The 11,755-nt window shown below is 55.0% G+C and overlaps 2 protein-coding genes across 2 annotated transcripts in view; one reads left to right on the top strand and one right to left on the bottom strand.

Moving 5' to 3' along the window:
- LOC311216457 (antigen WC1.1-like) overlaps positions 1-11,755 on the top strand; it is a gene marked incomplete at both ends in the record, with an annotated part of 568,360 nt that overhangs the window by 205,986 nt on the left and 350,619 nt on the right. The gene's annotated exons all lie outside the window — the stretch shown is intronic.
- The window catches only part of LOC311216638 (antigen WC1.1-like), a gene marked incomplete at both ends in the record, with an annotated part of 65,171 nt that overhangs the window by 3,803 nt on the left and 49,613 nt on the right, over positions 1-11,755 (bottom strand). Inside the window, 5 exons of the mRNA XM_084298168.1 lie at positions 260-574; positions 700-1,014; positions 1,095-1,421; positions 1,530-1,844; positions 2,246-2,383. Of these exons, the coding sequence (XP_084154294.1) occupies positions 260-574; positions 700-1,014; positions 1,095-1,421; positions 1,530-1,844; positions 2,246-2,383 (1,410 nt within the window). The remainder of the gene's footprint in view (positions 1-259; positions 575-699; positions 1,015-1,094; positions 1,422-1,529; positions 1,845-2,245; positions 2,384-11,755) is intronic.

Here is an 11,755-nt window from a genome sequence, read left to right as displayed (position 1 = left end):
AGGGGCAACTTCTTAAAGCCCTGCATGGTCTCCTCTGAGACCTTGCCTGGAGTTGCCTCTGCATCCCCCAGGGAGCTGCTGGCAGCCCAGCTGTTGACTGCTGCTGGTGGACATGGGTGGCTCTGAGAGCTGAAGTCACCTTTGTACCACTAGCAGCAACAGGGTCTAATGCAGAAAGTTGGAACCTCTGGGTTCCTTCTCTGCATTTCACCATGTCCAGTGGGGAGCAGGACCTGGTGCCTTGATGGCTCAGTTTTACCTTTGCAGGTGATGTGGGTCTCTTCTCGGAGGTCAGTACACGACTGTGGATGCCAGGGATCAGAGGGACACTGCCAGAAGGAGCTGTTGCTCTTCCCACACTCCACGCGATCCAGCCACGCAATGCCAGACAGCTTGGCATAATTAGAACGTGTTTCCAGTTCCCCTTCCTTCCCGCAGCCCAGCTCCTTGCACACCAGTGACACCGTCTCGGTGGTCATGGAGTTGGAGCAAACGCTGCCCCACGTCCCGTTGTAGAAAACCTGCAGGCGCCCAGAGCAGCCATCGCTGTTCTCCAGCCTCAGGGCCATGAACTCTGGAAGGAGGAAAGGCCCCAGGGACATCCTTGGTTGTCAGCCACTGAAGGCCTTGGCCCTAACTGGCTCTGCCCTCACCCTGGTCTCACTGGCCACAGCTCCCAGCCCCACTCCCAGCACAGACCTGAACAGATGACTCCCGCGTCCTCCTTGTGCCTGCAGTCGTGCTGCCCCCAGGCCTCGGCAGGGCAGTCCCAGAGAGCAGCTTCGGCCCCGGAGCAGTTGACGCCATCCAGCCAGATCTGCCCGGAGCCTTCCCCAAACCGAGCAGAGCCGGCTGCCTCCAGGGCCCCTCCGCAGCCCAGCTGGCGGCAAACGACGGCGGCGTCGGCCAGGTCCCAGGCGTCATCGCAGACGGTGCCCCAGCGCCCCTGGTAGTAGATCTCCACTCTCCCGGCACAGCGCCCGGCCCCGTCCACCAGCCGCACCCGCCGGCTCCCTGCAGCGGGGAGAACCCCAACGCTCAGGGGCTTGCTGCCCTCCCAGCCCCACACCTGGGGGACGTGCAGCACCACTCACCCCGGCACACGACCCCCACGTCCTCCATGATTCCTGTTGCAGGGTGGCTCTGAGGCAGGGAGGTGTTGCAGAGGCTCAGGTTAGCCTCGTGCCCTGCACACCGCACCCCACGCAGCCCCACAGGTCCTGGTCCTCGCTCCGCCCTCACGGGGGTGTAGGCTGCCTCTGCCTCTCCGCACTGCAGCTGCCGGCACACCACGCTGGCCTCCTGCATGTCCCACTGCTCATCCAGGACTCTGCCCCACGTCCCGTGCTGGAAGACCTCCACGCGCCCGTCGCACCAGCTCTCTCCACCCACCAGCCGTACAGACATGTTGCGAGCCGGGCCTGATGAGAGCAGAAATTCAGCCTGGTGCTGCAATGGGGTCCAAAACTTTGTGTGGCCGTGTCACACACCAGGGACAAATGGACTTTGCAGCACTGCCCAGCACTCACCTGAGCAAATGACAGCAGCAGCGTTCTCCTGGGAGCACGGCGAGGCCCCCAGGGCAGTCACCGGGCACTGCCCCAGGTGGGCTTCAGTCCCGTCACAGTGGAACGAGTCTCTCCAGACGGGGCCGGTTCCTCTCCCAAAATGCCCTCCTCCAGGAATGGACTCAGCAAAGCCACAGCCGAGGTGCCGACAGAGAACGTGGGCGTCCGAGAGGTCCCAGCGGGAGGCACAGAGGGTGCCCCATGTCCCCAGCACCTCCACCTCCACCCTGCCCTCACACGCTGTGCTGCCGTTCACCAGCCTGAACCCTGTGTACTCTGGGGACAAAGGAGGGTGAGAGAGGCCACATTTGTGCTCTTGTTCCCACAGGAGCTGCAGGAGAGGCCAAAGAGACAACGTGCATTTCTCCTCCTGCAGCACTCTAATTTTAGGGCTGCAGACCACCACCTCACCCCACCTGTCTCCCAACCAGCACAGCCCAGTGCCCACCCTGCTCTCCTTCCCCCACCACAACCCCAGTGGCCATCATTCCACCCCAAGTCCTTACGTGTGCAGGTGACATGAATGCCATTGCTGTGGGTGCAGGCCTTGTCCTTGGGGGCCCCCCAGGGGCAGTAAAGGATGGTGGATTCATTCCCCACACACTGCAGCTCTCTGTCCCAGACAGGACCGGCCCCTTCTCCCAGCTGAGCTGCCCCATGGACAGACAGGGCTGTGCCACACTGCAGCTCCCTGCACACCACCTCGGCAGCTTTGGCACCAAAGTGGGAGTGACAGACAGCTTTCCACTGGTCCCTGTCGTGGACCTCCAGACTTCCTGAGCAGGGGCTGTCCCCTCCGACCAGCCGGACAAATCCTGGAGCAACCAAGGAGACCTGTGAGTTCCCAAAGCCCTCTGGCAATTCTGTGCCCACCTCCTACCTCATCCCTGAGGTGGCCACATGCAGAGCCCCACGGCCAGCCCTGCAGCTCTCAGTGGGTACTGATGGCAAAAACATGTCAGGGCTCCCCTGCTGTTCCTCAGAAAACTGCTGAGCACCCATGGGCTGCCCTCTCTCCCAGCCCCCAGCCACAGGCACTGCTCAAACTGTTGCTGCCCGGAGTCCCTGGGCTGCCCAGCCCCAGACCCAGCACAGCAGCACCCGCAGCACGTGGGCCCAGGGAAACAGGCTCAGGAACTCGGGGCTACTTCAGCCTGCTCTGCCCCACAAGGCTCAGGCCAGTTAGAAGAAATCCTTGGAACTGCCAAAAAGCCCCCCTGTTCCCAGGGAATGCTGGGGCTCTTGGGGAGCTCCTGCTAGATGGGGCACATCGGGGGATCCTCTGCAAAGGGGGGTCCTCCGGTAGGGACAGTGTGGTGCTGGACATGCATGTCCCCAGCCACCTACCATGCATGGGTCAGGAAAGCAGGCAGAGAGCAGCCCTGGGCTGACACGAGCTCCCGGTGTGAGGGCAGGCAGAGAGGAGAGCCAGGAGGTGCTGGCACAGCCCCTGGGGTACAGGGCACGCAGGAGAGCCTGAGCAGTGGGTCAGCACTGCCTGGAGGGCCTGTGTCTCTGGGGGCTGGCTCTCATGGGGTGACCCCAGGACAGGAACAAGGTGCCACTTGCCACCCTGCTTGTCTGCCCAAGCCCAGTGCTCCTGCCCTCTGAGCAGCCCCTCTGCTTTGGCTGAGGTTCTCGTGTCTGCTGGGGGTACAACCCCAAAAGTCCTGGGCCATTGCACGCCCTTCCCTGAGGCTGCTGGTGGCTGGGGGAGCTGCTCTAGATTCCCCTGGCATAGGGACCAGCCTGCCAGACAGGGCCTGGGCAAATGGGAGGAGAAAGATGGGAACCAGGCAGCACAATGGGGAAGATTGAGGGCTTTCCTCTCCCAGCCCCAGGCATCTCCCTAGGCTTGGCTACTCCAGCTTCACGGCCAGGCTGGATGTGCCCCCACTGGGCTTTCCCCAGGGACAAGGGACACCAGCAGTGACAGACCCAGCTCAGAGTGCAACTTGACACACAGAGCCATGTTCTGGTGTCCACTTGCTGCTTCCTGAGGTCACAGCCAGGTCCCTTAGAAGTGTCCTCGTCCCAGAAGTAGGGAACAAGTTCAGTCCTTACCAGAGCATGTCACTCCAGCATCCCAGCTGTGAATGCAGTATGCTTTACCCCATCCTGCATGTGTGCAGTCCGACAGGGCAGACTCGGTGCCACGACAGTGAAAATTATTCATCCAAATGCGCCCAGATCCCAGCCCGAAGTGTGCATTCCGATGAGCTTTGAGAGCAACCCCACAGCCCAGCTGCCTACAAACCACTGCAGCATCGGACATGTCCCAGTTGCCATGGCACACGGTCCCCCACTGGCCCTGATGTTTCACCTCCACTCTCCCAGCACAGCGACTGCCGCCATCCGCCAGCCTCACCTCCGCAGCCCCTTCAAACACCAACACAGGAAGGGTCAGGAGAGTTTTGAGTCCCACATTGCATGTCCGTGAGGAACCCCTCCCCAGCCAGAGTCACAGGTCCCAGGGTGGGATCCCTGTCCCCATAGGCTATCTCAGGGGCAGTGGGGGGTTCCTCCTCTCCCCATGGGCTATGCTGGGCTGGGGATACCCAGCTCTAGCCCTCCTGGGCCATTTGCTGCCCCACAGCCCTCACCACCTCCTCCCACCCCAGCGGACCCCTGCCCCCACCCATGCCCACCCCCACACAGCCCCCAGCCCTGCATGGGGCTCCCACTCTTCCCCATCCCAGTGTCCCCCAAACAGACCCATGCCCCTGAGCAGCTTCCATTGCCCATTGTCTGCCACAGGCACCTCCCAAACCCACTGTCTGGGTTGACCGCAAAAATATCGACAGCCCACATTCCTTCCCAATCCCTGCTGTCAGACAGGCCCCTGTGCTTGACCAGGGCCCCCAAGAAGAACACCTCTTGGTGCAGATGCCCCAGTCCCCTTCTGTTAATGGGACACAAGCTGCCCTCCTGGAGTCCGTGTTTCCCCAGATCCCATGGGCAGGGAACAGCACACAACCCCCCTGGGGCACCCCAGACATTGGCTGTGCCCTGGAGATCACTGAGGGCCATTCACTGTCTGGGCCTTCTCCAGACCCAGAGACACCGAGCTGGGGAACAAGGGGTCGCAAAAGGGTACCCAAGGACAAGGTGTCTAGAAATGAAGCCAGGTGTGGGCTGCCAAAAACATGGGAGATGTGAAAATGGATTACCCCCTCCCACCCAGACAGGCACAGATTAAAGAACAGAGCTGAGAGACTGAGCACCTTCTGCCTCTCACATGAGTGGTGCCTGAAAACAACCCCACTCCCAGAGAGATCCCAATGACCCCACTGCTGCCCATTGTCCCAAGGCTGTGGAACAGAGAAGCTGGCACTTACCTCTGCATGGCTGCACCCAGAGGAACAGCCACAGCACCCAAGGGAAAAGGATTCCCTCTGTCCCCATCCTGAGGCTCCTGTCCTGACAGCACAGCCCTGCTGCTGGAGCTTCTGGGGACCCACGAGGCAGTGGATGTGGTGGGAGGGCAATATATCTGTGCAGATGCTGTCCCAGCTGCAGGAGGAGCCAATCGAAGCAGCAGGCACCTTTTTAGACGTTATCGGCACTTATCTCCCCTCCGACGCAGCCCAGCTCTCCAATGAACTTCTCCAGTGCTCTTCATGACCATATATGAGGGACGGCTCCGCTGCGGCTCTCACGTCACTGCGGTGGGACATCATCGTGGGGTAGGGCTGGGTGTTGGGGGCAGATGGCTCTGACACCCCTTGCAGCCTGCTGTGGGAGCACGGAGCATCTCCTAAGCTGTAGCATCCAAGAGCCCAAGGTGTGATTGTCCGGCCGTCTCTGAGCCATGGGATCCACGGGGCTGGTCCTGCAGCAGGGCTGTCAGGCTGGGAAGAGACCAGCCCCTGCCCCTGATACACCCCCCCTCTGTGCTGGCAGCAGCAGCTGGGAAAGGCCCTTGGGCAGGGCCAGAGCCCCGTTATGGGGGTGCTGGCTGTCCCGTCCCTCCCCAGGGAGCCTCCTGTGGGGTCCCGGCAGCAGCCAGAGCTGGTCCAGGGCCTGCCCTGGCAGCAGAGCTGCAGCCCAGAGCCTCAGGCGTCTCCCTGGCTCTCAGCGTGTCACCCAGGGGCCGTTATTCCCCGCGGCGGGTCGGGAGCTGGAGCCTGCCTGCCACTGCAGGTGCACAAACCGCAGCCCACGTGACATGGCGCCCGGGCAGGAAGACGGTGGTTTCCTCCTGGCCCCGTGCCCAGGCATGGCCCTGCAGTGCCTCCCAGCCTCCTCACAGCTCCAAGCCTGGCACAGTCCAAGAAGTGTTGGGACAATGCTCTCAGATGTACAGTTTATTATATATATATATAAATATAAATACACACATATATATATACATTTTATATTTTTAATAGAACACACATTTTTATGAATATATACAATATATATATATTACTTATACATTATTATATTTTTATATATTTCATTAGATTAAATATTATTCTTATATATTTCATGTTTTATTATATAGTTCATATTATAATATATAATTACCGATATTATATTATAGATTATATTATATTTTTATTTGATAAATATTTTTATTACATAAAGTATTCCAGTATATTATACTGTATTATGTTATATTATACAGTATATTATATTAATTATATTATATATTTTATCTTATTTTATTTTATTTTTCATTAAATTAATTTTACATGTATTATACATATGTAAAAGGTTTATTTTTTATAAATCTATACATTATATATTTTAGTATTTTTAAAATATATTTACAGTTTGTATAGTTTTTTAGATACATATATAATTTATTTTATTGTCTGGTGGCTGGAGTTGGACTCACTGATCTTTGATTCTTTCCAACGTGGGATATTTCATTATTCTCTCCAACTCAGCTCCAGGTGATGCCATAGCATCTTCACCTGCCATGGGCCTGCTCCTGGCCTATATTCAGACAGCAATGACCTCACAAACACCTACACAAGTTCTTGGCCTGTTCCAGGCCTGCCACCTCCTCAGGCACCAGTGACCTCACAGGTACCTGTACAATCCGTGGGCCTTGCCCTGACCTATCAGCTAATTGATCACCAGTGACCTCCCCACAGACCCACACAAGCCATGTGCTTATTCCTGGCCTCCTGGCTTCTCAGGCATCAGGGTCCTCCCAGCATCTAGCACAGGCCACCCTTGCTCTCAGCCAGTTAGTTACACAGGCACCACTGGCATCCAAATGACATCCACAGGCCAGGGGACTGCTCCTGGCCTATCAACTCCTCAGCTGACCATGACCTCATAGGCACATGCTGCCTAATGGAAGGTGTCCCTGCCTGTAGCAGAGGGATGTGGACTAGATGGTCACTAGAATTCCTACAACCCAAACCATTCTATGACTCTGTGATTCTCTGATATCCTTGCAGCTGATGCATACTCGCCATGGAAGTAGTCAGGCTCCAGTGACCTCCCAAGAACTTATACAGCCATGCACCTGCTCCTGCCCTATTGGCTACTCAGCCAAGAGTGGCATCACAGGTACATTTCCCAGGCATGGGTCTCCTTCCTGCCTGTCATCTTCTCAGGCTCCTGTGACCTCACAAGCTCTTACGAGAGCTGTGGGCCTGCTGCTGGTCTGTCAGCTCCACAGGCACCACTGACCTGAGCACCACATAGACACCTGTTTGGTTTCTGTTCCCAATGAAGTAGTGTGATGCACCAGTAGACAGGTGCCTGGGGTTTCTGTCGGATTTCAGGAATAATCAAGCATGGGGTGCCATCGCTGACATGACATCATAAGCTCCCAAAGACCCACACAAGCCGTATGCTTATTCCTGGCCTACTGGCTTCTCAGGCACCAGGGTCCTCACAACACCTAGCACAGGCCACCCTTGCTCTCAGCCTGTCAGCTATGCAGGCACCACTGTTATCACAGGAATATTCACCTGCCATGGGCCTGCTCATGGCCTATCAGATCTTCAGCTGACAGTGACCTCATAAACACAGATAATCTATTGGAAGATGCTAGTGTCCCTGTCCAAGACGGACGGTGGCTGCTCATGTTCAGCCGGCTGTTGACCAACATCCCCAGGTGCTTTTCTTCTGGACAGCTTTCCAGCCACTCTTCCCTAAGCCTATGCTACTGCATGGGGTTGTTATGATCCAAGTGCAGAAGCATTGTTGAATGTCATGTGATTGGACTCAGTCCATCAATCTAGCCTTTCCACATCCCTCTGCAAAGCTTTCCTACCCTCAAGCAGATCAACTGTCCCACCTAACTTCTCGTCATCTGCAGATATACTGAGGGTGTACTTGATCCTCTCATTCGGATCATAGATCTAAATATTAAATAAAACTGGACCCAATCCCAAGCCCTGGGGAATGTCACTGATGACTAAACTGGACATCTGGTCAACTGACACCAACTGGACTGAACTCCCTTCACTCCCTCACTCTTTGAGCATGGCCATTTAGAAAGTTCTTCAACCAGCAAACTGTACACTTGTCCAAGCCATGAGCGGTCAGACGGGTTGTCATTCTGCAGGGCTACTTCTGGTGAGGCTGAGTGCATACTAAGATGTAGCTCCTTCTTTTAGGCTTTTTCTAATGCCCTGTTCTCGGTCCTTTCAAACCAACTAAGCATGAATCTGGTGCTTGTGATGAGCTGGTGCTCGTGATGAGCTGGTGCTCAGCTCGTGTTCCAGTTACTTGCTATATCATGTATCATTGTCATTGAATTTGTACAGCACTGGCATTCTTGCACTCCCTTTTACCTCTGTTTGCTTGAGTCTGCGGTGTCAATGGTAGTTCAGGAAGACTGGGAGGGGAGTGGCTTCAGGGGAAGCACGAGGTTGCTTCTGTCACAGTGGGACTTTGGTCTGCCTGCACAGTTCAGTGGCTCTAGCTGTGACACAGCCAGGAGTTCCACACTTCAAGGGAATCCCAAAGGTAGTTCCTTCCTGAAGGGCGATGCCATCCTGAGTCCTGTCCTTGCCTGTGCAACATCTATCAAAGTGTCGATACAAGTTTGTCCTCATAAGAAAGGCCCCATCACAATGGGCTGCCTAGAGCTGGGCTCCTCTCCACAGTTCTGACCTGGAGTCTTCTCCTGCAGGGCCTCTCCGTGGACTGCATCCTCCTTCAGGCCACATCCACCTGCTCCCACATGGGGTCTTCCATCAGTTGCCATGTGGAGATCTGCTCCAACATGGTGCACCATGGGCTGCAGGGCAAATTCTGCTCTATCACCTGGAGCACTTCCACACCCTATTTCTTCATTGACCTTGGTGTCTGCAGGGTTGTTTCTCTCAGCTTCATGAGGCCAAACTGCTTCAGTTAAGTGACTAAACCAAAAGAATGCAGGATTTGGGGATTAGGTGTTCAGGTTAGGCTTTAGGGATTAGATCTTGCCTTCCAGGGTTAGTGGTTGGGCAGAGTATTAGAGGGAGGCCTGTGTTTACTGCTTTGGGTTCTAGTCTGTGTCTAGTGTAGAGACTATGTTGTGTTACATTGGGATTTTCTTCAGGGCTCTGTTGAGGAATTATGTTAAGGCTGGAATTCAATGCTAGGGATGAAAGGCCGAGGAATAGGGTAAGAAATGAGCTAAGAGTGTATGGTAAGGCCTTATGGATTTGGGACTTGGCTAACCCATGCCAGGTGAGGTTTGAGGTTGGGGTAAGAGTAGTGGATTCCTTGCAGAGAGAGGGATAGCATTTAGATGTAGGGGTAAGTAGGGCTTATGGTTACTGCTTCAAAATATTGCCAGGGCTTGACCTGGATGTTTTCCTAGTAAGTGTTGCAGCAGCACAGCCTTGCCTGAACCCCTCTCACCTCTTCCAGATCTTTCCTTTCTGTTAGCCAAGTCCCTCTTCTGTCCCCCAAATCTCCCACCTTTATTCTCTCAGCTTTCCCCTGGTCTCCCCAAATGTGTCACCCTGTTGGGGGCAGCTTTCTGAAGGCCTTTATGACCTCAGAGGCTCTGCCTCCCTGCTGTTGGCCAGCCAGGTGCTGGGACAGAAGTTACCTCACAGCCAGCATCCACAGGGCTACAAGGAGGTGTTGTGCTCAGCAGGCCTCTTCCCAGCCCATCCAGGAATAGCCGGTGTAGGGGATGCCCTGCACAATCCCTCAGGTACCCTGTGGGCAGAGCAACTCATGCTTCAGAACACCTCCCACATGTCTGGACTCACATTTCCCTGGGAGTTCTTCAGCTCCTTCAGGGCATCCTGAAGGAAATGACCACCTCAATATGCAAAAAAATTATCAAGTACTGAGTGCACATGTTAGGGAAGTGTTCAAAACTCTCTGTGGTAGGTGGGAAAGTCTTCATGTCTAGATTTGTTTCATTCAAGTGCATTCCCAGGGCACATTGCCATTAAAAGGAAGGTGACCTTGCGTCACTGTCTGTCCCACAGTATACTCCTAGGGAATATCTTATGGAACTTCTGCTCACTGGTAGTCATCTCTCCACGCCCACATCTTGTGCACTGTCATATGGAGAATAAAGACATGGACTCCTGATACACTAATTCATTATCCCTCAGAGGAGGAAATATCAACCACTTGTGTGAGCTGTGGCAAGAGCCCAGTCTGGGAATGGTGGTTGCAAGGAGTTGTTCTGGGACCATTGCCCTGAGGCAGCATTTCCCAGAGTGTCCAGAGAACAGTGGTCCATCCCAGCCGGTTCTCTGCTGGTTCTCCCTGTCTCACCCAGGAGGCCAGCTAAGCCCAGACCCTCCCAAGCTCTCCACACCTCCATCTCCTATCCCCAACCCAGCCCAGCCCAGAAGAGCAGCCCATGCTGGGCAGACCCCAAAGTATCAAATGGAGAAGTGGAGGGCAGTGGCAGTATCTCTGCTGCTGCCATCTGCAGGAGATTCCCCTCCCACAGGCATCCTTCGGCTCCCCAGGCCAGCCCCAATCCCCAGCACAGCACAGCAACACACTGCTGCCCCTGGGGCTCTTCAGGCACCACCACTGCAAACACACAGAGCTCTGCTCTGCTCCCAGGACACCCCATGTCCCACACAGCCTTGCCCCAGCCCAGCGCGTCTGGGATGGTCTGAGTAGCCATTCCTGCAGCCCCTGCCCATGCTGCCCACAGCCCCCAGCTGGTGGTGCTGCTCTGCAGAGCAAGGGGGCTGTGGTGCGTGGGGCTGTGGGGGCACTCTGCAGGGCCGTGCTGGTCAGGCTGGGAAGGCAGAGCCAGCTGGTAGGGGGCACTGCCACTGAGTGCCTCCCACACAAGTGGTTCCTTGGCCATGGATAGCTGGCACAGATAGCTGGCCTTCTTGAGAGTCAGAGACTCATGGAATATTCTGAGCTGGAAGGGACCCACAAGGATCATCGAGTCCAACTCACTTCCAATGTCAGGATATGTTTTGGGGTGATTCACTGTATTCAGTCCATGAAATTTCACCAGAGGTATAACAACCAATTCAAAAGAGAGCTTTCCCTATGCCTGCAGTGTTCCCTGGAGTAGCAGAGCTCTGCTTTTCCTGCTCCCACCCAGATTTAGCACCTCAGGGTGGCTCCACCTGGGACGTGCCCGTGCTCTATGGGCTCCACGTGCTATTGACTCCCTGGCACACACTGTCCCTGCCGAGTGCTTGGGCTCTCCTGGCAGCTCCCTCTTTCTTCCTGAAAGAAGCCTGTCTGCCATCATCCCTCTCATCCACTATGAACAGAGGCAGGTGAATTCACCATCTCTGTGGGTGCTGTCCAAGAACAGGGAACAATCACAGGTTCAGCCTGGCAATGCTGCACCCTGGCAATGCTGCTGTGGCAGGACCCTTCTCCCCTCCACCTCTGCAATCTGCCACGTGCCCCTGAAGCTCCACCACAGGTCTACAAGGAAGGGTATCAGGCAAGTAATTCAATGCATGGTCCTTTCTTTTGTTAAAATACTCAGAAAGCCTGACCCACCATTTATACAAAAACTTGGAGTCACATGAGACAGATACATACAGTGTAGGAAGGTATGAACAATGGTATTTCTTTCTGGGAAACACTATGAGAAGTAAAGCAAAGTAAAAAAGGAAAAAAAAATAAACAAATAGAAAGATTTCTGGGTCTGTATACAGTTAACATTAAGAACACAGACAGTTTATTCCTTCTGAAAAATCTCCAGTCATCACTTTCCATACTACATCCTTGAGCTCCCGATTCCTCATGCTGTAGATGAGGGGGTTCACTGCTGGAGGCACCACCGAGTCCAG

Source organism: Netta rufina, assembly GCF_964035555.1.
Source record: "Netta rufina genome assembly, chromosome: 18".
Classification (NCBI taxonomy): domain Eukaryota; kingdom Metazoa; phylum Chordata; class Aves; order Anseriformes; family Anatidae; genus Netta; species Netta rufina.
This window is presented reverse-complemented; position numbering and strand designations above follow the sequence as displayed.